The sequence below is a fragment of the Hyaena hyaena genome, unplaced genomic scaffold (genome assembly GCF_003009895.1).
Source record: "Hyaena hyaena isolate Hyena2069 unplaced genomic scaffold, ASM300989v1 scaffold_1303, whole genome shotgun sequence".
NCBI classification, from domain to species: Eukaryota; Metazoa; Chordata; class Mammalia; order Carnivora; family Hyaenidae; genus Hyaena; species Hyaena hyaena.
In genome coordinates this window covers 163,607-191,341 of record NW_024081937.1, presented here as the reverse complement: position 1 = coordinate 191,341, position 27,735 = coordinate 163,607, and the positions used below count along the sequence as shown (strand labels likewise).

The 27,735-nt window shown below is 36.8% G+C and overlaps 1 protein-coding gene across 1 annotated transcript in view; it reads left to right on the top strand.

Annotated features, from left to right (window-relative positions):
- SEMA3D (semaphorin 3D) overlaps positions 1-27,735 on the top strand; it is a 197,373-nt gene that overhangs the window by 110,432 nt on the left and 59,206 nt on the right. Inside the window, 4 exon segments of the mRNA XM_039223233.1 lie at positions 8,588-8,707; positions 13,534-13,627; positions 16,707-16,835; positions 26,356-26,498. Coding sequence (XP_039079164.1) covers positions 8,588-8,707; positions 13,534-13,627; positions 16,707-16,835; positions 26,356-26,498 — 486 coding nt within the window.

The window sequence follows — 27,735 nt, the reverse complement described above, 5'->3', positions numbered from 1 at the left end:
AAAATCATGAGGTACTGCAGCATCATAAACACACAATTGATACTGAATTTAATTTGCGTTACAATTAAACTTAGCCACTAGAAGATTTTCCAAAGTTGACATTATGGAAATAATGAGAGAGATTGAGTGAAAATGAATGGCATAAATTGTGGAATAAGAACCAGAAATAATTTACTCTAAAATTTACTTAAGCATAATTATATGACATTAACTCATAAAATATAAATAATGAGGTTCTAATATAAACTTCTGGTTTAAGTTGACTCAAGGACCAGAGAAAACCCTTAGATGCATGTGACTATCCTAGTTGCTTTGGGGGGGGGAGGGGAATTTCTGTGTGAATTGCTTTTGCATTGTCCACGTTTTTCTGCGTTCCCCTCCTCATTGCATCACCTGTTCTATCTCCAGCAGTGACAGAAGAGTGCTAGGGCTCTTTCTGCCTCTTCTCAGCTGAGTGTTCTGATTCAGACCAGATGCTCTGCGTTCGGCCCTGACTTCTTGCACTGTGGCCATAGGGAGAATTGCTGTTTCCTCTTCCTTCCTTCCTTCCTTCCTTCCTTCCTTCCTTCCTTCCTTCCTTCCTTCCTTCCTTCCTTCCTGTCCTTTTGACAAAATAAATCACTTCCTGAATGTAACTCAAGTAGAAATGAGGTTCTAAACTTTGGGCAGAAACATGGATATCTTGAGGCTTCTTTTGCAATATTCTTTAATGTTGCTATAAACACAGTAACCCAGGGGTGTTATGCTGAGCAATGCCTTTATATATTTAATAATAATTAATAGTGTGTGTTATAGGAAACCATAATGAAATACAAAAATTCTCGTTTGATCAATGTGATAAAAATAAAACAACATGACATGTCATGCCTAATATAATTCAGAGGAAGCAGGGGCACCTGGGTGGCTCCGTCGGTTAAGCGTCCGACTTCGGCTCAGGTCATGATCTCATGGTTCGTGGGTTTGAGCCCCATGTTGGGCTCTGTGCTGACAGCTAGCTCAGAGCCTGGAGTCTGCTTCAGATTCTGTGTCTCCCTCTCTAGTCTCTGACCTTCCCCTGCTCACACTGTCTCTCTCTCTTTCTCAGAAATAAATAAAACATAAAAAATAATAATAATCAAGAGGAAGTTTAGAAGACTAAGAATTTGAGACATCTGGTTTGTTCACCCATTTGTTCATGTGTTTGTTCATGTGTTTTATTCAACAAATCTTTATTCGAGCATAAATATGTCCATAAATATACGGATGAGAGGATACAGTATCTGCTATCATGGAGTTTTTAATACTTAGTAACACTGCGAAAAAAGTAATAAAAACAACACGAAGGAAAACTGTTGATTATGCCTGATTTTGTATTTCTTTAATGTTAAATGAGGTCTTTTCAGGCACATTTATGTTAACAGAAATATATCAGGGGGTGTTGGCATCAAATATAACAGGAAATAGTTGTTACATTTATTTTACTTGAAATGAAAAAGATCAAACTAGTCTAAAATATATCCTTCTTCCTTTCATATCTCTAATCTTGTCACTCTGTTCTCTATCCTAACTGAGAGGGTGCTCAGCTCTGCAAACCCACAATACATTTTTTGTACTTGCGGGGGGAAAAACAGATGCACTGATTATGAGAGGCTTCAAAATTATCTTAATAACAGTAGAAGTATGCCATATACAGTATGAACATTAGAATATTTTGTGTTTTTCTGGTATTGACTGTATGAAAAGGGGACAAGAGGAAAAAGGTGGTTTAAATTTCCTCCAGTAAACTAATGTCAGTGTTCCCATGGAGCAGATGAGGGGTAAACAGTCAAGGTCAAACAATCAGCGAAGGTTTTAATTGTGACAGTGTTCTCATTTCAGTATGTTCATGGAACATACTGTTCAGTTATACAGTAGACTTAGAACTACTGTTCTTGTTATATAGTAACTAAGTTGCCCATATTACTAAGTTAAAGCAAAGGGTGATAAACTTTTTGGGAGGTGGGATCCTAGAGCATATACGACCCAATATAGGGAATCTATTCTTGCATTTGAGTTCTATTTGGGAGCTTGGGAGCTAGTCATCATTTCTAACCTTTAAGCACACCTACTGCTGCCCCAAAATTAGAGATATGGGGAGCTTTTCCCTTTTTACTGAAATCTGTAAAGTTTGATTGTTGAACCACATGGGGATAATACAACTCTTTCCTTCCTTCTTTTCAGTCTGTCACTTTAAAATAATATTATATTTTAGAATTATTAAGAATGGCTAACACTTTTATAGCACTTACCATGTTCCAGGAACTGCTTTCAATGCTTTATACCCCCCCTTAATCCTTATAATAATATTAAATGCAAGATTTTATTGTTTTCTAGATGAAAGATCGAATCCAGAAAAATTAGATAGCTTGCCCAATATCACATAGCTAATAAATAGTGATGCCAGGAATTGAATCTAGAAATCTTGCCCCATAGTCTGTGCTCTGACACAATTCTGTGATCTATACATAAAGATCTGCACTCTACATATAAGGTCTGAGAACCTTAACCCTCAAACTGTACCCCTCAAATCACTTCTCCTTCAACATCCCATAATAGAGATCCTCAGTTTACAGCACTGCATAGATTACAGCCAACAGAAAACTGAGACAAGTGTGTGGTTTTATTGACCTGTTTTACTACATTTGGCACTGCCCTCTCTTCTCCCTTCTCTCTAGTAATTTTTACCTACTTCCCAAGAGTGTTTTTAGGATTAACAAGTGTTGGGAAAGACTGTGCCTTTACACAAAGGTACTATATAACTGAAAAATAGTGAATTATTTACCATAATGAAAGTTAAAGTTAGCTAATTGGGGTAGGGAGGGAATAGAAGATGCAGAAACAAAAGAGAACTATTCCCCTTTCTTGACCACAGTCTCCAGTTTAGTCCAAAGAAAGGATATAGTGACAGGAAGCTATTTGATAGCATTTTGTTTGTGCTTAGAATATTTTTCTAAAGAAAGTCATTAAAGAAATGTCTTTGGTCCTGACTATGAAGAGTGGAGTAAACAGCTCAGTCCAGGCTAAAGAACACACAGGATGTGGGCAGCCTGGGCTCTGTTCGTCATCTTAACCCTAGAGGCACACAACCTTGCCAACAGAGACTTTACATACAGTTTAAGAGTCTTCCATCGGTTACGTCCTATGATTACTTTCTTTCTTCTTTTTGTTAAAGAACATCTAAAAATGAAACAAAGTGCTCATTGTAGAAAGTTTGCAAATTACATGAAAGTCATCTGTAAATATCTCCTCCCCCATGAACATTGCCCAGAGATAGCTGGTGACGTTTTGATGTTTATTCTTCTATCTTATCTATTTACTATTTTTCAGAATGAAATCATTGCATACATAGTCCCTTAAAACATTTTTTTCACTTTGCAAACTGCCATGAGCGTTTTCCCATGTCATTAAATTCCTTCTTATAACACAGCTTTTAATAGCTACACTGCATTCCTTTATATATTATTTCATCAATCCTCTATTGTTAGAAGTTTGGTATATATCCAGTTTTTAACTTTTCTAAGTGGTGCTTCACGTGAAAAATCTTAAATGTAAACATTGTGAATATCTTTGATTATTGAGTAGAATTACTGGTCAAAGGGTATATATATATATATGTATTTTTTAAAGAATATATAATTTTGTATACTCATCACAAAATTACCCTCCAAAAATTGATACCTTTGTGCTTTAACTAGCAGTGCATGCCGGTGAGAGGTATTATTTTACCATGCTCTTGCTAATAGTGGTTAACTTGTAATGCTAATATGTAAATGAATAATATAGATATATTTAATCTTGGCCAACAAAAAGACAGTTATTTTTGTGATTTTTGTCTGAAATTCTTTCATTACTATAAATACTAATTATTTTATGTAGTTGTAAAATTAGGACTTATTTTTGAGGATATCATATCGCTATAATTTGTTCATTTTTAAATTTTAGAATTTGCCTTTTCCTTTTCCTTACTGGTTATTTACACAGTTTCAAGATATATGTATTGTTGTATCATATTATTATACATATTTTCCAGAAATATATATGTATAAAGTTTAATATTACTTTGTGATCCACTTATGTAAATACTATTCTTTTCTAGGTATCCTATTTGGCATGAAGACTTTTAAATTTTAAATATTTACCATTGAGCTGTAACCCCAAAATTGTAAATATTTAAATAGGCATCTCTCTCTCTTTTTTTTTTGTCTTTAAAATATTTTCCCTTAGAGAGGGAAACCATGAGAGACTCTTGAATGCTGACAAAAACTGAGGACTGATGGATGTGGGGGGGAGGGGGGGATGGGCATGGAGGAGGGCACTTGTGGGGATGAGCACTGAGTGTTATGTGGAAACTAATTTGACAATAAACTATTTGTAAAAAAAAATTAAATTAAAAAAATATTTTCCCTTGTCTCGGTACTACAGCTAGTTTTTGTTCTGTAGAAATTTCTACTTTGGATATTCCATTTTTCAGAGAGAAATGTGATATTTGGATTTTCATGTATTTATTTTGAAGTGTCCACAACTAATTAAAATATTTTCAGCACTGTAATACCTAAACAGTTCCCTGTGTAGACTGGACTTTATTCTGAGCTCTTTAAGACAAACCTAGCATATAGCACATAAAAAGTCCATACAGATGACTGTAATGTTTGATGATTACTATATTCTGTAAAATATACCAAAAATAAAAATAAACCAGATTGATTCCTAAATCTTGACTGTCTTTCCATATATAACCTAAATAAATTAAAATTGGCACGTGTAAGTTAGTTATCAGAAATATACATAAAACTATATTAGATTTAATTGGACTATATATAAGTCTAGAGAATTATAGCTACTGGATTTCTGTTTTGCTTTTTATTTTTCAGGTATCCAGGGAGAAACTCAAATTTCAAATGCTGATACACAATACAAATGTATATTAGCTTTTACTTCTGAGTATTAATTCAGTTTTATATTTGTCTTATTTACTTACATATAGACTAATAAATGTATGTGTGAGGTAAAATATTGAAATGTTACTTGAGAGAATTATAAAGTTGATATTAGTTTTAAATTTTCTCTTTCTCGTTTTCTTCCAATGGGAATGTTGGTTGGAGGGAAGGAGAGTGGGTGGGAAGAATAAGGGAGGAAGGGGAAATTCAATAGTTTTCCAAAGTTGAGGATATTACTCGCTCAATTGAATTGTTTGGTCCCCTGTGACCACCCTTGCAGTTGTGGGGAATAATTGACAAATTAGCCAGCTTTCAGGGAAAGTTAAAAAAGCTGCTTCTCAAAGTTATCTTTCTTCATGCCTCACAGAATTATGCTACCATTAATAGCCATGCAGGTTGCTAAGTGAATTAAATCAGGTTAATCATTGCTCCTGCAATTTAAGCAAAACTTGATCTTGTAGGATCTCTGTTCCCAGGTTTCTTTTCCCTCAGGCAACCCAACCCTTTTCATTGCCTCCAGACTTCTTATAGAACTACCTTCTGTCAACTTCACTACTAAACACTTTGAGCAGAACTGGCTTTTTTTGTAAAGTGTCAGACAATTCAAGACTCACCATGAGTTGTTTTATTCCATGTCAGCCCAATCTGGGAGGAGGGAGGAATTTCATAAGTACATCCTTGCTAATATCTCACCAGGTCAGATACTAGCATAGTAAGTTAATTTCTAGGACTGGCTGCCTTTTATTCATGTACTCCTACACAACTTGAAGAATGTGAAATGTTTCAGGTGTGATTCAGAACTTTTTCTTTATACTCAGTAATGTCCTATCTCCTCTGATTAAACTTCACCCTGGCTTATTAGCCTTTTTGAAATAATTGCTATATCTCTCATAGTCCCTAATCTTTCTGACTCCATAATTTATAATCTGGAAAGGGAGTTGTTTTATTTCTTTATACAAATATTTAGGTCAGAATCATGTAAAATTACTGTTCTGGTCAGTGTGGGCTACTGTAACAAAATGTCATCCACTAGGTGGTTTAAACAATAGGTATTTGTTTCTCGCAGTTCTGGAGGCTATTAAGTTCAAGATCAAAGTGAGGGCAGATTTGGTGCCTGATGAAAATTCTCTTCCTGGCTTGAAGATGGCCATCATCCTGTCACGTCTTCACATGACAAAGAGAGAGAGGGGGAGGGAAGAGAGGGAGAGAGAGAAAAGAGAATTCTTCCTGTCCTTTCCCATAAGGGCACTAAGCCCACCATGATGATCCTGCTCTCAATTTCTTGTCCAAAGCTAATTACTTCCAAAGGCCTCACCCCCTATTACCATCTCACTGAGGGGCTTAGGGTTTCAGCCAATGAGTTTTGGAGGACAAAACTACTCAGTTCATAACAATTACCTGTAAAGTCTATGACTATTTGGTAAAACTGAACTTTTTAAAAAATGATGAAATAATGGGCAGTGAATCTGTTGCTCCTCACTTCAGCAGCATAATTTTGCTCTTTTCCTCCCTGTGGACTGTTCCTTATATAGCTCTCACCCTTGCATAAATCTCCTTGTGGGAGAAAGACCAAGAAGTTAAAGGCCCTTTGGTGAGCATGAGTGAGTCAAATAAAGGCTGGATAATACTAAAACCTCCATTGTAGTGAGGAAGCCATCCTTACACTTTATCCAGAGATCACAGACATTTTTACATTTTTGTCTTGGCTTTTCTCATCTCTGTTATTTGTTCAAAATCATTAGTGTGACATATGTACTGTCAGAACTAATTTTCCTCTGAGATTGCCTAACATGATATTAAAAAACGTGAAGTGAGTACCCTATGGTGTCTTTGTGCAATTAGAAAATAAGTTCTCTCCATCAGACACCTTGATAGAAAAGTGGAAAACTCACATAAGATTTTGTTAAGCAAGACTATTTGCTAGAAAACCATCTAAGTGAATTTAAAGCTTTCCTTTCTTAGGGGTGCCTGGGTGGCTCAGTCGGTTGAGCATTACACTCTTTTTTTTTTTTTTTTTGACTTTTTATGTTTATTTATTTTTGAGAGAAAGAGAGAACAAACAAGGAAGGAGCAGAGAGAGAGACACACACAGAATATGAAGCAGGCTCCAGGCTGTCAGCACAGAGTCCAACATGGGACTCAAACTCACAAACTGTGAGATCATGATCTCAGCCAAAGTTGGACGCTCAACCAACTGAGCCACCCAGGCGCCCCGAGCATTCCACTCTTGATTTCAGCTCAGGTCATGATCCCAGTTTTGTGGTCCCAAGCCCCACATCAGGCTCTGCACTGAGCATGGAGGCTGCTTAAGATCCTCTCTCTCTCTCTCTCTCTGTCTCTCTGTCTGTCTGTCTCTCTCTCTCTCTGTCTGTCTACCTCTGCTCCTCTCCCCACATGCACACACTCTGTCTAAAGTAAAAATATAAAAAAATTCCTTTCTTAAGAGCTTTTATATAATAAACATGAGAATATATATGAAACTTATGAAAATATTCAGAAAGAAAAAGATATCTATAGTGTGATTTGCACATTTAGATGTGCCTTTGTTTTGTTTCGTTGTTCAGCATACAACCTAACTACCCATATGCAGCAGCACTATTAGAGAGTGCGAAATCTGCCTACCTGATAAAGAAGCATCCTTTACTTATGTAGCTGTCTGAGGGACTGATCCTGATACTGGCTTTTCAAACGGTCTTAAGCAACTGCTCTGTGTATACAGAAGCAGAGAACAGAAGATTCGATGAATTCATTGTGACATTCTTCTAGTGTATCTTTCATTCACTGGCATCTATGAATTTTCGGGACATCAAACTGCAAGGCGAGCTGGCTCAAGGAAGTCCTAGGGACAAGGAACTCTGTACCACTGAGATGTAGACATAGTGTTTCACTCTCAAATCTGAATCGCCACTGGGATAGTGATATTTTATTTAGATCAAAATAAGGGTTGGGTGCCTGGGTGGCCCAGTCGGTTAAGCATCTGACTTCCAATCAGGTCATGATCTCACAGCTTGTAAGATCTCTTCAAAAATTTGAGTCCGTGTAAAAAACTGTATGGGGAAAAACAAGAGATTCTTAGAATAAATAGTCAAGTTGAGTCTTAAAGGCTATATAATGTTGAAAATAAATGGAAATAAAATGATAGGGCACTCCACCCAATAAGAATGGAATACATATATGAGAATATGCGTCTGTGTTCAGTGTTTTGTTCAGTGGAGCTGAGACAGTTGATGTTGTAAGCAGTAGGATCCATATGGGATGGACAATGTGGGAGCATCAGAACATGGCAGGTTTTGTTCTCTAGGTAATTCCTGAAAGAATGTCTGGATATCTCTTTCTGTTTATATACATTCTCTGGGCCCCTTTAAATACCTATAGAGATGTACATTCTAACACCCTGATTAGTTCAGAGCCTGTCAAACTTCAGATAGCTTCAGTCACTCATTTAAGGCACAGTTTCTGGTTTGTTTTGCCTCCTTTGCTAAATCAAATGTTTAAATATTTCTCATAAACCCTTTTTTCATTTTTGCTGTTATTCTTAATGATTTATCGACTTAGAAAACAGGTGGTATGATTCATAATCTTTTAAAAACATGAATTGTGTGCTAATGCTTTTATTTTTTTATTTCCAACAGACAGAATGTGCAAATTTCATCCGTGTACTTCAACCCTACAACAAAACTCACATTTATGTGTGTGGAACTGGAGCATTTCATCCAATATGTGGTTATATTGATCTTGGAGTCTACAAGGAGGTAATATAATGAAATAGAATGAAAACAATTGGTTGTAATAATGTTAAAGCAGTCATATTTGAATATAAAATTTGAATCATATAGTTTATAAGAATTCATGTTCCCACCCACTTTATAGATTGCCATTTTGATTATACACTTTATCTACTTAATCACATTTTTATTAGAACTTTTCTTTAATGAGATGATCAAAATTAAAAGTGCAAAATGTTGAATGTTCTGTGGGCTCTATGTATGTCATTATTTTCTCTTGTGTTTCCATTATAATTAGATCTACATAGTATGTTGCTGTGGAGTAAAACTCCACATCCCATAAGGCCTTGCAGTGGAATTGTATCTTATAAATTATTTCATTTTCCCCATTTCACGAATTTGATCTCTTATGTATGGTTACAGTGGTGCACACTAAGCACAGAGGATGTTAATTATTTTCTTAAAATTGTATCGATAGTCATTAGCACACTGAACTCTTGATTTCTGCCAGATCAAATTGACATAGTGGAAATAAAAGTTGTACTAAATTAGAAGTAATATATTCCAGCGATCAATGAGCCCTTTAATAAATAAGAAGCATGTAGATTTCAGTAATTTAATTAAAACTAATACATTAAAGCGCCTACTTTGGGTCATGGACTGTGCCAGGCACTTTACATGGATTGTTTCTTTGAAACTTCAGAACATTGTTAATTGAAGTTAATACCTTTGTAACTCCGGACTTACAAGTTAGTAAAAATGGAGTCTCAGTGGAATTAAATAACATGCCTGAAATCACCCAGCTAATAAGTGGTCTGGCAAGGAATTGAACCAAAGCAGTCTGTCTCCAGAGTAAGCATGCCCACCTGAGATTTAGAATATATACTCTAAATTGTTTCTTTTTATGGGTTTGATGGGTTGTACTGTCATCCTTATGTTTATGTATATAGTACTTGTGAATAACCACATATATTTGCAGGATAATTGGCTGTGTGTTTGAAAGCAAAGTCTGGGCTTATGGAACAAGTTTCTTTACGTTGATTTAACCGATTCATGCAGAGATCAAACCCACAGCTGTGGCTGGATTAATTTTCCTCTCTAACCAACTTGTCTAACCAGCCCGTTCTCAACTGTTTGAAAATAAAGCAACTCTCATAGTTAAATCTCTGAACCACTAGGAGACTTGGCAACTTGAATCCATCATTCTTTGTTGCTCGTGTTCTCTTGCCTAGCTTTGATGAAGGGTAATATATAACAGTAGCTCATAGCGTAGGGTGTAATTATATGAGATAGGCCCACAGCTTGGATGTGTTTTGAGGCCTGAGGCTAAAGGCCAAACTCACAACTTGCTGAGGGGTGCAAATAGTGTTCTTTAACTCCTAAAAGTACCAAGTGCTGAAAGGGAATTTAGATGGAGCTAATTACTTAGCTTGGGACTGTCAAGCAGCCCTGGGGCGGTCAGATTTACAAGTTCTGTGGACGCAAGAATTATGAGCGAGTGGGGATATGGAGCCTTGTGTATTTTCCGCTGGTCAGGAGCACGGGTAATTGTGCGGCGATGCTGCTTGAAGATTGTTAATTTTTTAAATGAATTGTTAGCCCCGGGAATTCATTGTACTTCCAGAGTGAATTTAGAAGCCTCTTCCATTATCAAAGAGACAAAGTTGCTCCTAAAGTGGCTGGAAAGAGGGACCAGCAGTATGTAAAAGGGATGGAGGAGAGAAATGTGGGAAGTCCCTTCCTGGGGGCTACTGTGAGGCCTGGCCAGGGCCATGAGAAGAAAGAGGGAAAAAAAACATCCCTCAAATGAATACCAGATTTCTGTCTCTGGCATTGAATTGGACAGTGGTATTACTTATTGAGGTGAGAATAGTAATAAGTTTGGGAGGGATATGGGAAGCTAGATTTGTACACTCCGCATCTGAGAAATGCAGCTCATGCCAAGTGGGCATGTGGATCCAGATTCCAGGACAGAAGTCAGGGCAGTTGTTAACAGCTAATAGCGAGCGCATGCAGAGCCAAGGTTTGAATTATGGCTTCAGCCATTTACCAGCTGCATAGTCTTAAGCATCCTGCATAAGATTTCTAGCTTCTGTTTATTTAGCAAAATGATAATGATAATAATAGTAACTATCTCACCCAGTTATTTTGAGGAGAAAATGAGAAAATGCTTTTGGCAGAGTACTTGCTTCCTTCCAGTCACTTAGTACTCAGTCGTACTAGGCAATAGGAACACAGAAAAGCAAAACGGCAAGGATTTTAAAAGTGTGTGTTTAAACTTCACGTGAAAATAATGTCTGCAATATACGTATGTATGTATGTGCATGTATAAGTATATGTGTGTGTATATACACATTCAATATATATATCATTCTGTGTGTGTGTATATATTTATATACACACAATACGTACACATATATACGTTCTGTGATACTGGGGCCACCTGATAGTTGGTTAGTAATTACATTGGAAGTGTGTTCTTTGCTCTGGGATCTCCCCTCTGCTGCTCTTTAGTTGCGGGTGGTATTAATGATAACTTTGCCTCATTGCTATGTGGATTCAATGTTTCCTATCATGCTTATCTCTTTACTTCAACAGATGTCTGCGCACAGCTTATTTAGGTACATTTAATGTAATCAATTAGGCTTAAGGAATTTAATAGGACAAGTCTTATGGAACTGAAGCTGTCTCAGAAGTTAGCATCATGTAATTTAGTCAGTTTATCTCAGAAAGTCCATTTAATCAACCATAATTTCTTACATGAAGTCCCTATTGGTGTCCTTGACTCTGGCTTCAGGAAACTTGCTTTCCTGATATTTTCTTTCTTCAGGCAGTTATAAGGGAGACTTTGTCCTCAGCCTTCACAGATACCAATTTTATGGGCTTATCTTGAGAACTTAATGAAATGAAACATCTTAAAAACAGAAGTCTGTACAATTATGAGGGTTTATCCAGTGCTCTTCATCAACTGTTCCATTCTCTGGTTTTCTTGGTTTTTCATTCTTAGCATTTTACTCTAACTTTCGGACACACCAGGATTCAGCTTACTTCTTGTCCCATTTCAACCCCCCATTATAGGCTTCAGGGTCTATAGTTCTGTTTGACCTATGGAAAATAATGTGCTCTTAATGATATTTAAACATACATAAGAGCCACTATCTACAGGTGTTTTTTTCTCCTGACAGATCTCTAGCCCCATTCCTAGTTGGGAAGCATGCCTGAAATATGTTCTCACTGGACTTTTTTCATGCCTAGGCTCCATTATCACAGCTTGTCATTAGCTGCCCTGTTCACACCAAACATACTGGGATTTGATCATATTACACGGTCATGGTGGGTCTATAAGTTGATTTCAACACATTTTTAAATCCATGAGTTTGAAATTCTGAGATGAGATTACTTAACAGCATGAACTTTGGGGACAGCCCTGAGAGTTCAGTCTACTGCTTTGCCTCTTAACTAGCTATGTGATGCTCACCAAGAAACTTAACCCCTTCAAGCCTCAATATTCCACTGGTAAAGCTGGAATTCTTAAAGTAGCCACACCTTTAGGCTTATGGTGAGGATTCAGTGAGATAATGTATATAAATTTCCTGACCCATGGTTAGTACTTATTAACAGCAGACCTTTTCTTGTGCACTTACTTAAAACAATGAAATAGCATTTGACAATCATGCTATTTTAAATTGCTACCTCTATTTTTTTTAATAGGGTGATAATTTCTATTGGTTCTGCTCAGAAGAAACAAATCTGAAATTACAGCATCATATGACAAATAGTCTAATTTCCTCCATCCTTTTTGCTTCGTTGCTTACTTTCTAGATAAGTAGCTCTGAGTGTTATATTATCACATGTGTGTTCTAATATAACTTGGTAGGTACACCATCTAGAGAAAACGTCTGAAATGCTGAGTTTCTCTGACTACTGCCTGTGTGGAGTGAGTCAGCCTTTCTGCTGGATGGTAGTGTTGTCATTGTTATGAAACACTCAAACTCATGGGGCCATATTCATTATACATTCATATTTTTCTTGGAAAGTTCAACTTAAGATGTTATTTTTTCCTGAATATTAAAAGTCTGCCAATGTCATTTTGTCTGTGGCCACTATTATAAAAATAGATATTTCAGCCAAAATAACTATGTGGTTTTAATGTGTACAGTGTTTTTATAATAGTGAAAATACTACAACAGGATTTTTTTTTTCTTTTGCCCACATGTATCAACAGCTCTGTAAATGAATTGCCTGCCTTAGAATGTTTTTATGTCTCTAAAATCACAAAACGCCACAAGCTTATTTTGGTATAGTTGCAGATTCTTCAGTCAACAAACCACAATAATAATGAAAGTATAATTATTATAATAGTAAACTAATTGATTTTTTTAAGTAATCTCTATACACAACGTGGGGCTCGAACTCATTGTCCCGAGATCAAGAGCTGCATGCTCCACCAACTGAGCCGCGTAGGCATCCCATCAATGCATTTCTTAAATGAAGAAATTAGCTTATTAGCCTCAGTGAATTTGTTTTTAGGCTTAAGAAATATGTATGCTTGACGGTGATTTTGATAATGAGAGTGGTCCAGATGTAGTGATTTGATTACATGACTACTTCCGATTGAAAAATTCATTCAGTATTATCATTACTCCTTTGGGCAAATGCAGATGAAGCCATGGGGATTGAGCCTTGCCAGAAATAATATTTGCTAAAGAGTTAAGGAGCACAGCCTGATGCACATGCTACGCTCAATCAGTTTTTGTTGAATTAATGAGTTCGAATTTAGTTCTTATCTCCTATCTTCTTGCTGATCCTGGGGTTTTAAACAATCTCACTTGTGTTAATATTTCTCATAACAGGAAGTTATATTCAAACTAGACACACATAATTTGGAGTCTGGCAGACTGAAATGTCCTTTTGATCCTCAGCAGCCTTTCGCTTCAGTAATGACAGGTAAGATCAACGGCAGGCGGTTTTTGCTTTTAGGTGATATTCTGAAAAGGTATGTGTAGATTAAACCACAGTTTCATTCCGTGTTAAAGATTACTTTGGATCACTCTTTCACTGGCTATTCGATTAGAGTATTTTAGTGCCAAGTCTCTATATTTAGCGTCCTTATCTTCAGGTGAGGCCCCAGCAATTGTTCATTTCTACATAGTTTTTATTTAGTTGTATCATTTTTCTTTTGTTTATTTATCTTTTTTGAGAGAGAGAGAAAGAAAGTGTGGGAGAGAATCCCAGGCGGGGCTGCACGTGGGATCCCACCAACCAGGAGGTGAACCTTGAGATCCTGACCTGAGCCAAAATCAAGAGTGAGACAGTTAACTACTTGAGCCACCCAGGTGCCCCTCTACACAGTTTTTAAATGAACTTCTGGTTAAATTCTTTTTTTTTTTAAGTCTAGAACTTCAAGCTTTATTTTGACCATCTTTGTTTCTTTTTTTATTTTCTTTTTTTAAATTTTTTTATTTTTACTAATAGTTTATTGTCAGGTTGGTTTCCATATAACACCCAGTGCTCATCCTCACAAGTGCCCCCCCTCCATGCCCATCCCCCCCCACACCCCTCAGTCCTCAGTTTGTTCTCAGCATTCAAGAGTCTCTCATGGTTTGCTTCTCTCCCTCTCCCCCACCATTTCCCCCCTTCGTCTCCCCCATGGTCCTCCGTTAAGTTCCTCCTAATCCTCCTATACATGCAAACATATGATATTTGTCCTTCTCTGCCTGGTTAAATTCTTTTTAATGCAGATGGCATATACTTGTTTTATAATTTTACATCTAGATGTCCCTGTTTGGCTTACTTTGAAAATTAAATTTAACAATTCTTTAACCACGATAAAATACAAAATATGTTGAAGATTTGAGTGGAAGGATTAATAAGATGTCCTGGATAAGTTAATAGAACAAATGTTAGAATACAGATCATATGGGACACAGATAATAGAATGTCGTCACACTTTTTCCCTCAGCTTCACCCTAACCTGATTGTATTCCTGGAAATGCAAAATTTTTGCTAACATATTCAATCTTCTCTTGCTTTGTCCACATCATAAATTCAGCTTGCGAGGTGACTATCCTGTTTACAGAAGGCAGTGCCGTGTGGTCTGAAGTCTGTTCAAAGGAATGTCAGCATGACCTCTGAATTTTAACCATTATAGGGACTCCTTTTGTCTTGGTTTAGTTCATGACTTTGCTCTCTTTTTATTTAACTTGTCTATCAAATGTTTGAATAGACGATAAGAGTGAAGCACCATGACATTTTAATTTTCACCTAGTGAGAACTAGTGATCTTCCTTTGAAGTGAAAGCGTGTGTGTTTTTGTGTGTTTTGAAAATTGTATGACTAATGTTCAGTCATTATCCTTAGAAAGTGAGATAGATGATTTGGGATTCTGATTTGTCAAGTGGGGCTGACAGATCCTTAATAAAAACAATGGATTGTAGGCATGGGTGACCCCTCTTACAAATCCCTAAGTGATTTAAATCAAAGACAGTTTTAAAGCCTGGATAGACAGATAAAATTTTCAGGTTAAAACATACCAGTTTTTTTCTGACAAAATGTTCAAATATCCACGGTTCTGTATGTTTTAAATGAATGGTGTGGTTTTTTTTTACTCTTACCAGGTAATTTCTTTGTTGGTATTGTTTTTTCTGTTCTTCCATTTGTAAAAATGTGTGCCACAATGAAATATTGTCTGTCATTTACCATATCCTTTAGGCAAATGCTTGAAGAGATGGAAGTAGTATCATAGCTACATTTACTTTACCTAACTGGATTTCTCTCTTTTGTGTTTTGTTTTGTTTTGCATATTCCCCTTTGGAAATTGACTCTTATCATTGTTAAATTGGTTAATTCAAATAGTTAACTAGAAGGTTATTTAGATGAATATAACCAGAGGATTTAGGATCTATCTTGATCACTTATAAAAGCCAGAATTTTAAAGATAATGTTTCAGTGGAAAATTGGATTTTAGTGATAAAACAATGTCTTTAGTTGTTCTTATATTTAACCATTTAAAAAGCTAAATGTTCTGTAGAGATTAGCTTTTTTTTTTTTTAATTTTAGTCTCGTAGGTGTACTGAACATTGTTGACTATAAAGACTCCTCGAAACTAAGGCTTAACTGTCAAAGGGACAGTATATTCTGCTGTAGGGACAGCATTCTTATCTCTCCCCCTCCAAGTGCTGACTAGCATTAGGGAACACTGACCCCCTACCCCTCTTTCTCTCCCCCAATCCTTTCTCTCTCCCCTTTCCCCTCATCTCTGCCTTCTGCTCTTTCTCCCAACCCCCCATATTTTTCCCTCCCTTATTCCTCCTCTGCCCTCTTTGTTTTCTCCTCTCCTTTCTCCTCTGCCTCCCCACCCCCCACTTCTCTCTCTCTCTCTCTGGTAAAACATGGACACCCATTTTACATAAATAACAGGACAAAGAAGTTTGGTATGCAGTAATAGCCACATCTTTGCCTTTTCAGGAATTCCTGTTTATCAGAGCCATTAGAGATGTGATTAGCTACAAGGAATGCAACATGTTATAATTACAAAGAATGACTTCAGTGCTGAAAGCTCCCTTTCAGCAGAAGTTAGGCACAGAAAAGTTGTGGTCATTGGGGTTGTGCCGGTTAAGTAAATACTAATTACACAATCCATTCCTCATTATGGCATTTGCTTTCTAATATTTTTGTGTCACTATAAAGACAAACTCCCAATTATGACATGTCCTTGACTTATTTGAGGGAAGAGGGAAAAGAAGGAAGAGCTTATTCATAAGAGAAGCGAACGCACATGCCATTATTAATTCAGAAACCTTTGGCCATTTTTATATTTAGGGGTCTAGCATCAGCTTACCAAAGTTTCATTGAGTTACATTTTCTTTGACAATGCAAACTTTTCAAAATTTATACATGATACTTATGAACCAGTGTATCTTCTCCTGTTGAGCAATAAATGTCTCTGGTTTCATGCAGTGAAAGTAGTTTATTGCAAATAGTATCTGCTGCTGTACTCTTAATAGTCATGTGTTCTCTTCTCTCAGATGAGTACCTCTACTCTGGAACAGCTTCTGATTTCCTTGGCAAAGATACCGCATTCACACGGTCCCTTGGGCCTACTCACGACCACCATTACGTCAGAACTGACATCTCAGAGCACTACTGGCTCAATGGTTAGTGATTTTCTGACTTCATTTTTTTTTTTTTTGTCTTTGCTTGTGGGTAGATAAGAAGCTCATTATTATTCAGTCAAATGAGTTTTGGGTTTAGCTTAACATAATAAAATGCATTTGATATAATTCCCTACTAAGTTAGACAGCTCTCCAGAACCTGATGTGTATATAATAATACTAGCTGACATGTACTGACAGTGTGCTGTTGTCCTTGACACTGTTCCATGCAGTAATTGCTTTTTTAAATGTACACAGTGACATGAGGTATATATTATTATTATGTTGTGCTTTTTAAAATTTTTTTAATGTTTATTTATATTTGAGAGAGACAGAGACAGAGAGGGAGTGGAGAGAGAGAGGGAGACACAGAATCTGAAGCAGGCTCCAGGCTCTGAGCTGTCAGCACAGAGCCCGATGTAGGGTTTGAACCCACAAGACGTGAGATCATGACCTGAGTCAAAGTCGGACGCTCAACTGACTGAGCCACCCAGGTGCCCCTATTATGTGCTTTTTAAAGATGAGCAAACTGAGGTAGAGTGAAATTGAGTAATTTGGTCAAGTTCTTATAACTTGTCAGTTCTAGAGCCTAAGGTTCAATGTTCATTTATTTATTTGAGAGAGAAAGAGACAGAGTGTGAGTTAGGGAGGGACAGAAAGAGAGGGGCACCGAATCCAAAGTGGGGCCCAGGCTCTGAGCTGTCAGCACAGAGGTCAACACGGGACTCGAACTCACAAACCATGAGATTGTGACCTGAGCCGAGTGGAAAACAACCATCAGAGCCACTCAGGCAACCCTCCTGAACCCTGGTTTTTAATGACAAAGTCCAATACTGTCTATGAGCCTAATGCAAAGGGGTTAGATTATAATGCTGACTTCTTTTGTGTAAAGATAATTTATATTTGGGTTGATGTGTCCCTCCAAAATTTAAAGTATATCAATGTTGACGTTAGTTTTTCTGATTACTTTTTTGTTTAGACATCCTACAGAATTCTGAATTTAAAAAATCCACTGATGAATTAATTGATTAATTAATTTATTTATGTTTATTTGTTTGTTTATTCTCTCCTACTGTACAGCAGGTCAACTTTTGCCATGATAGCCTAATGTGTTCTGATTTTCATAGGACTTTACTGCACAGGGCGGCAGAATAACATAACATTACTGTTTAAGCAGGCAGATAGCAGTTCTCATTCCCACCATAAATATTGGGTTTTAGTGGGAGTGGCCTGGCTAGACATTTCCTAGGGGCCGTCTCTCTATCTCTCAGTATCATTTGAGCAGTGACAACATAAACAAAAGGGAAAAACACTTTAAAACATTTCTTTGGTCAAAACCTGCTGATCCTTTTGTTTACACAACAATAGCATCTCCATTGGCCCAAAGAGAACCCGATTCATGGGGAAAACAAACAGAGAATATCTCCAGCGCTGTGATTACTCATTAATTTCTTTATACTTGCACAAGCCGAGACGATCTTCTTGAGCATTGTGAGGGTTTTGTGAAAATAGTTGGTTTGAGACTGACCCCGTAGAGTTTACCAAACAGAAAAACTTACCTATCTATTTAGGTAACAGGATATACTTATGGGCTAAAAATGAAGTATAGATTATCCGTCTCAGTCTTGGGATGGCAAATATCACATTGCCCCTCTTTTTAGAGATTATTCTATTTATTTCTTAACAGTGACATGTCCATAAACAAGTCTGCAGCACTGCTGAATTAATAAATGTAGAGAACGTTTTTTCAACTCTTCTTTGACTAGCATGCTGTTTTGAGTGCCGTGTGAAGAGTATTACAAAATAGGAAGCCTTGAATTGGTTTAATATTTGATAAACAACTTTTGAGGGCCCTTGGCGTACTGAATGCTGTTCTCTTCCTGGGCTTGCAAAGATTATATGGGAGGGTTACTAACCTCATGGATGATGGCTGGCCACAGCATCAGAAGAGAGTGGGAGATGGGGCTAGAAAGCTGTAGATATCCTGAAATCATGGGGAAGTTAGCTATGGTTGAGCTCTTTTTTTTTTTTTTCATTCTTTCTTTCTTTCTGTCTGTCTGTCTTAGGTATAACTGACGCTATATTCAAGTTTCAAGTGTACAACATAATGATAATTGTATATATTGCAAAATGATCACCACGATAAGTCTAGTTAAACCCATCACCATAAAGAGTTGAAAACATTTTGTTGTGTGTGTTAGAGAACTTGTAACATCTACTCTCATAGCAACTTTCAAATATGCAGTACAGTGTATTACCTATAAGCACCATGCTGTACATTACATCCCCATGACTTACTTATTTTATAACTGGAAATTTGTGCCTTTTGACACCCTTCACCCATACCCTGAACTTAATCAGGGAATTGGATCTTTTTTTTTTTTTTTTTATGAAGGTAACTGACAGCATGAAAGGAAAATTAAATGAGAATGTGGACAGAGAAAGAAGCCATTTTAAGGAAACAGGGAAAAGGTGGGGCAGGAACAGAAGTACCGGCAGTGGTGATGGATGTGAGAATATACAGCAGCAAATATTTGAAATAGAAGATGTTTGTTTGGGAATACAAGAAGCCGAGGATATGAGGTCGTATTCAAGAGAAGATTTTGGATACTGAGAAAACTTTGCAATAAAAGAAGCCAGTACAAAGGAAGAAAGGAGAAAGGATACACAGTAGAGAAATCTCAATGGAGTGGATGCAGGAAAATGACTAAGAGTTAGGAGAACTAACATTTATGGTTCCAGGACATTCAGGGCAAACGCTTAGTAGTTAACGGCCAGGGGACCATGTTACCTGTTTTGCCCTGGACATTTCCAGTCTACCTCTAATGTTCTGTAACTCTCCAAAGTGTCCTCGTTTAGATAAGAATCACAGCTGTGTTTTTGTAGAAATTACTTACCTTGGTTTAAATCCTAAGTATCACTTCTTTGTGACCTTGGTCAAACCTTGCTGTGCATCTATATTCTTTGTCAAAAATTTGGCATAATAGTAGTTACTCACAGTGTGTTCTAAGGATCACGATCTATGATCTAATTGGATCATAAAAAGAAGGTCATATTGGGCCATCTGATGGAAGATGATTTTAAGAGCAGCTCAGTGTCAAAACTGTCATCACCATCTTTATTATTATTCTTGAAGACTAGAGGGGCAGGAGGTTGGACTAAAACCCTGAACACTCTGTGATTCACTGACATCTATTTCGTATTTCTAACTATTGACCACCTTTTCTTTTTCTCTTTTTTGGATCTTCAACTGTCTCCTGTGTTCTATTTCTTCCTAAAACTATATTTCCAAACATTTTTCTGTAACTCAGAGTCCTTACAAATGTTTATTTGGATACCTTACATTTTCATGCCAGATTAAAAGAAAGAAATGGATTGTTTTTATATGGGAATAAAGATATTTAAGCTTAATAAAATACATTAGTGCCACTAATATACTTTGATTTTTTTTAACAAGTGGTGATCCTTTGCTTGAGTTTCTTTACAAACATGCAGATATAGATATATATAAAAGACTAATTGGATCGAAAATCTAAAATCCTGTGAATCTAATTTAAAATTATCTTGTTTTCCCTTTCTAACCTGCCCTTCAATACCAGTTTCCTGATTTCTATCTATCCTAATTTTCTACACATTGTCTATACAATTACCTTGACGTTATCTTTGATTTCTTCCTCTTCCCTCATCCCCTTTATCTTATCTATCACTAGGTGCCTTTACTTCCTTTAAAATATCTATTGACCGTGTTCTTTTCATGGCCACCATCTTTCTATAGGTCTTCATGACCTTATGTCTGGGTTCTTGACACTATTTTGTTGTTTGCTAATTCATTTCCCCATCACTCATCTCTTCTGTTTCAAATTTATTTTATATAGCATCCATACTAGTCACTATTTTAGGCACTTTTAAAGTATTATTTCATTTAGTGGTGTAATCCTGAGAGAATTGCTATTCCCATTTTATATTTGAGGATAGATTAGGGTTAGTGCAAGCATCAGATTAGATATCAGGTCAGAATTAGAAGAGCACGATGCTTCAGGAGACCCCTTCAGCCGAGGAGCTTCTCAGTCCATGGAAACTAGGACATAGCAGGGGGGAAATTTCAGAAACTGTATGAGATTCTTGTGATGAGGAAGTACTTTACATACTAAGGCAAAAGATTGGCTTGTGTGGAAAGCATTTCTGTTCTCCATTCTGAGAAGCATCCATTTTCTGGGTTGTAGTCAACATGGGGTCTAAAGACAGATATCAGTGGATCAGCTGGCTAGAGTCAGGAGTGTGGGGAAACAAAAAACAGTGATGGAGGAACTGTGAAGATGATTGGCAATAAAATTGTCATTGACATGATCTTACTCAACTTGATATTCCACAAATTAAGATTGAAGAGTGTGTGTCCCAGGTCTCTTAGTCTCCTGGCCCATCCTTCCATCCCAGTACCAAACTTCTGAAAGGAATAGCAGATCACTCTCCTGAACTACAAGTCTCACTGCCATTTTGGTGGCATTTGTGGGAATGAAGGCTGTTTCTGCCTTAACACTGGACCTGACATAGCAGTTACTGATATAGATTCCTTGGCATATACCTGCATTATCTAATAAAGTAGACACTAGCCACGTATAATTTTAAATTAATTAGAATGAAACACATTTAAAACTTGGCTCCTTACTCATACTAGGTATATTTCAAGTGCTCACTAGCCACATGGGCTAGAGGCTATCACGTTGGACAGACAGATATAAAACATTTCTATAATCACAGAATTTTCTAGTTGACAGTGCTGATCTAAAGTGTACTTATTTATTATGTGCAATAGCCCATAATAAAATAATGCAACACCAGTGTAAATTTTCTTTATTGTTCCTTTAGCATGGAGATGTGAAACTCACTGCTCGGTTTCATAAATTTGTTGCCAGGTTGAAAGAAGTGACAGATATTTGATGTTTCAAGAGATGGAGTCAGTGTCAATTCCTACTCAGTTTCTTCTATGTATTATTATTACATCACTGTGTTTAGACAGTTTGAGAGGGTTTTTTTCCCGTTAAATTTTGCTCTCTCTACTTTCACTTTCAGTTTCAAATCCTACTCTTTACGTGTTTGTGATTAATTACATTCTTGTGAGTGTAAACTGATCTTATATTTAGATTAGGCAGAATTAAAAAGTTCAATGAAACTTGTAGTTGAATGATCTGTTTAGATAATTAACCTTTAGAAATATATGAATCTTTTAGATGTGAGTCTTTTAGAAGTCCATAAAATCTTTGATGCTTGGGTCAATGACATATTTTGTTCTTTGCCCTGCCTGGGGCTAACCGGAGCATGATCAGCTAACCTCTTCACTTACCAATCCCAGGAGCCTTGTCAGAATTTCTCTAGGACTTTGCCTAACTCAGTTTCAATGGCTTTAAGAAGTATGTATCCTGATTGCTTCTTTGAGAGACTAACCCACCCATTAAATAAATACCTCTCCAGGAGGAGGAAAAATTACAAAAGTGAAATATTACAGGCAGTTCTAGACAAAGTCTTAGATGGTTTCACACTTCTTTTTTCCCCCTGCTTTTCTTTATCAACTTATTCTTCTTCAAAGCCATCAGGAAATAGGAATACACATACAAGCCAGAGTGGTTCCCCAAACACAGTTGAGTTTTTGTGAGAATCTTAGGATAAAGCTTAGAAGTATGACCATTTGGAAAATGAAAACAAACAGTGATGCCTCAGATGCATATGTTTTTGTTTTCTTTCCTGGAGTAGATGAGAACTTTTGTTTTAAATTTTTGTTTTGAACATGTGGAGGCAGTTTTCATTTGAACTTTCTCTTGGAGAGTTCTGTTGTCCACAAATTCTCTTTTCACTTAAAAGGATAACATTTTGAAAAAGTGGTAGGAAGAAGATATTGCAAGAAGACGGAAAGGAAAGGAAAGGAAGGAAGGAACTCACTGATTATTAAATCACGGTGTGTGCTTGTCTGTGTGCAAAGAGCTTCTTAGGGAGAAATGAGAGTGAGGTGTATTGCAGGCTGGGCTGATGCTGTTTTTATTTGGCAGTGTGCCTCTCAGTGTCATGCTAATAGTTCGTCTGTGAAAATGCATGATTTCAAAACCTCTCCCTATTAGAGCATGTCTTTTAAATGCCAGAGGGGGAAAATGTGCTGTTATAATAAAGCCCAGGTGTCTATTGGTATGATTGTTAATTATTTCATTCAACAACTGTGCATGTCACTCACTGATTAAATGATAGCTATTTTTATTCAAACTTGGCAGCAACTCAGGAAGGAGTTTCTACCTTAAAGTACTAGCAGCTGAGTACCAAGACAGGACCTCAACTAAATCTGGAAGAAAGAAATTCTGTACTCTTGAAACATATATATATTTTAACGTTTATTCATTTTTGAGAGACAGAGAGAGATAGAGTGCAAGCAGGAGAGGGTCAGTGAGAGGGAGACATAAATCTGAAGTAGGCTGTCAGCACAGAGCCCAAAGCAGGGCTCGAACCCATGAACCATGAGATTATGACTTGAGCTGAAGTCAGACGCTCAACCCACTGAGCCACCCAGGCACCCCAAAGTATTTCTTTTTTTTTAAGTTTATTGATTTATTTTGTGTGTGAGAGAGAACAAGCACGAACATGGGAGAGGCAGAGAGAGATGGAGAGGGAGAGAATTCCAAGCAGGTTCCATGCTGACAGCACAGAGCCCTACAAGGAACTTGAGCTCACAGACCATGAGATCATGATCTGAGCCAAAGTCCAGACTCAGACTCTTAACCCAGTGAGCCACCCAAGAGTCCCTATTTTTATATTTCTACTTTTTTAATACACATGGCAGGACACTTGGAGACTTTCAGCAAGGCAAGTAACATTTAGACATCTGTAAATTCAAAAAAATTCCATAGGTTATTATCAATGCCTTGTCTATGTCTGTGGGAGCCCATAGTTCTATACTCATTGTTATATTCTCCTTCGAAGTCATTGAAAACATTAAGACGTGGACCTTTCCTTGGTCATATCTTGGCCATATGTTAATATGTACCTAATCCAATTTGTAATTGGTTTGAAGAGTCAATTTTTATTCTCTTTTGTATTCTGTGATTGTAACAGTTTTTTCTTGCCCTAAATACATTGGATATTGTATAGTAGTAATTACATATACTCACAATGTGCTGAACTCCTAATAATGCATTTGTAAGAAAATCTGTGTCCACAAAGAGATTCCTTTGGAAATATAATATATTTAAATTAAAATTTAAAAAAATCTTTTGAGGGAGAGAGAGAGAGAGAGAGAGAGAGCAGGATGAGTGGGGAAGAGGGACAGAAGGAGAGAGAGAGAGAGAGAGAGAGAGAGGCTTAAGCAGGCTCCAAGCTTAGTGCAGAGCCCAACACGGGGCTCAATCTCAGAACCATGGGATCATAAACTGAGCCAAAATCAAGAGCCAGATGCTGAACTTACTGAGCCACCCAGGCTCCCCTAGAAATGTTAATGTGTTACTACAAACAAATTTTTACTTTTCTCAGAGATTCAAAACTAAATGTTTGGGCTGGAGAGAGAAAACTTAAAACATCTTGAGTGAGACTGTTAATGAAACTTGTTATTTTAAGATTAATTAGAAAACTAACATTTTAAAACCCTACATGGTTTTCTAAAATTTATTTTTTATTTAACCTAGGGCTGTATCCAAGTGAGATTATCAAGAGCATTAGAATCCATTGGTGTTCTAAACTTCAGGGAAAAAAAGGGAAATAAAAAACAAAGGAGAGAAAGTTCATACACATAATTCCCTCTCACTTACCCTCTTAAGGTTTCCCATTTAAGCAGAGAAGACATTGGATAGGAGACCCCAGTTGACCCAGCCTGGCTGGGACGATAAAGACTGAACTACCCATTGTTTGGAATCAAACATTAACTTTTGTTTATTGAAGAAGGCCATTATGAAGTCTTGTTTGCTGGGTTGTTGACCTACTGCTCTACATTAGCAGGGGGATGATTCTCAGTACTCCTGGTGTACTTAACAATACGGCCGTGTTGATCTTTTTTACCTACCACATATTCTTTGTTTTGTTTTTGTGGTAGTGTGGTGGTTGTGGTTTGAAGCGATTTGCCTTGTTTCCTGCTTCTGCTGCCTAACAGGTACTCTGTGCTTCCTTTCAGCCATCTGGTATTTTCTATTTAATTGCAGTCCTTCCTTCCTTACTCAATAACTACTCTCTTTCTTTATGTTACGTTCATCAAAAGAATCATTTCTGAATTAGTATCACCTCATTACAGATCTGTTACCTGGTTGATTCACAATTCTATAAAACCAAGATTTACAAATGCCTAATACTTTATAAACAAGGAGTTAATAACCTAAATTGACTTGTCATTGGTGCAGCACAGAGTTAGTGGGGTTGCTAATATTTTTTTTTCTCTCAACTTGTTTTATGGATATCTTTCCATGCTGGTACATTTAGAACTGTGTACTTCCTTTTTATCAGCTACATATTATTGTAACAAATACTGGGATGTACCACATTTTCTATCATTCTCCTGTATGTGGTCATAATAATGGTTATTACCCTGAATATCATTTTAATAATAAATAACATTTACTGAACCCTTATGTGTCAGTTGTGACCAGATAGCAAGTGTTTTACAGATATTAATTCACTTGGTTATCACAGCAGTTATCCTACTAGGTCGATGATCGGTAGCCTCATTTTAGGCATAAGAAAACTAAGACATAGAGAAGACAAACATTTGCTTAAGGTCACCCTTGCAGTAAGTGAGAGAAATAGAGTATAAACCTGGGAAGACTGTCTCCAGAGCCCACAATGGAGTTAACCCAAGCACTATTAATTAGTTTTTTAATTTCTTTTTGCCCTTTAGCAATTACACAAAATGCAGCAAATAACATCATAGTTTATCAAATTTGTGGTATGTTTTTAGTTTTCCCTAAGCTCTCCATTATGTACATCGTGATTTTTAATGTTTTTTTTTTTTAACATTTATTGTTGAGAGACAGAATGTGAGCAGGGGAGGGACAGAGAGAGAGGGAGACACAGAATCTGAAGCAGGCTCCAGACTCTCAGCTGTCAGCACAGAGCCCGATGCGAAGCTCGAACTCACAAACTGTGAGATCATGACCTAAGTCGAGGTTGGATGCTCAACTGACCTAGCCACCCGGGCGCCCCATGTTCATTGTGATTTTAAAAGCTGTGACTCCATCAAATAAAAGGAAACTATAAAATTATAAATTCTCCAGGCTTGAAAGGACTTTCTAAGTAATTTAGTTGAGTTGCAACAAAGGTGATTGTCAGCCAGTCATCTGCTCACCAGGTCTGTGGAGTCCCTAGAGAACTTGCTGGAGACTCTGTGTGCTAATGCATGTGTTTAAACCGTGTCATGTTCATTTGTGTATATGTCTTCTTTCCCACATTCCCCTCATGGTTCAATTTTCTTAATCTGCTGATTGTTTCACATTCAAAGACACCAATGTTATCTTGGCTGAATTGTCTCAGTATTTTAACTTGTAGCTTCTGTTCTTTCACACAGGAGCAAAATTTATTGGAACTTTCCCTATCCCAGATACCTATAATCCAGATGATGATAAAATATATTTCTTCTTTCGTGAATCATCTCAAGAATGCACAACTTCTGATAAGACCATCCTTTCTCGAGTTGGAAGAGTTTGTAAGGCAAGATATATTTATCTTACTTAAGGCATGTATGTATATGTATGAAAAATTAATCACGTAATGTTGAGGTAAAAGTATTTTGTGTTCATCATTCATGTGTGGTAGGGTAAATTCATATTATCTTATGGGTATAATATTTTTTCAGAGAGAGACAGAAAGAGAGAGAGAGAGAATGAGAGGGGTAGGGGCAGAAAGAGAGACTCTTAAGCAGGTCACCCAGGGGGAGCTTGACACGGGGCTCCAACCCATGACTGACCGTGAGATTGTGACCTGAGCCAAAATCAAGAGTCAGACATTTAATTTACTGAGCCACCCAGGCTCCCCTTATATATATAATGTTTAACATCCAAAAGGAAAAAGGGAAAAAAAAGGAAAGATTCAAATTTTTCCAATATTATAATTCTGTTTTGTTGTTGGTTTTGTTTTCTTCCAGTGTGAACTGTTATCCAGGTTTGAGTTAGATATTTGGCAGTTTGCTCCTTTAATGACAGATTATCCCTTTGCCGGTTTTCACTCTTTCCAGCAAGATCACTACATTGTCCTGGCGCATGGAAATTAAAATGCTTTTATACATTAAATTTGATTTTGAAATTGGAGTAGCTGGAACACTAACAGAATCAGATCTGGTATTTTTATGAAAACACATCACCCATGTAAAATTACGTATCTTTATAAGGATCAAATAGTAATTGTGGTTAGTAATATACAGTAAATATATACTGTATATAAAAAAATACCCTACCACACATGAATACAGTAAATATTTTCTGGAGCATTTATCTAGATTAGGTTTTGAGAATAAATGGGATGGGGGAAAATTAAACTGAAATGCAAAACTTTTGTTTCGAAGAATACTGCAATTCATTTTTTTAAGATTGCCATTTTATGAATTTACAGGAAAACAGAATTCCATGGTATGCTTACATTTTGTTCCTTTAAAGTTCTCATTTGAGAGAACACAATCTTTATAGAACAATAATGCTACTGGAATCATACTTTTGACTTCAGTATATGTTTTTTGTCAGATTTATCTTCACTGAAATAACTTTTCTTAAATAGCCAGACACCTTCAGCATAAACTGTTAGTAAGAAGAAAAGCTGTTAATCAGTACTGTCTGTAGGAAGCGTATTTGGTCTTGTCCAAAGTTTTCATTTTCTCCCATTTAAGCCTATCACTTTTTTGTCCCAATCTGTACCCTCAGGCTTTTGAACACTTCCAGGGACAGAAATACAAACC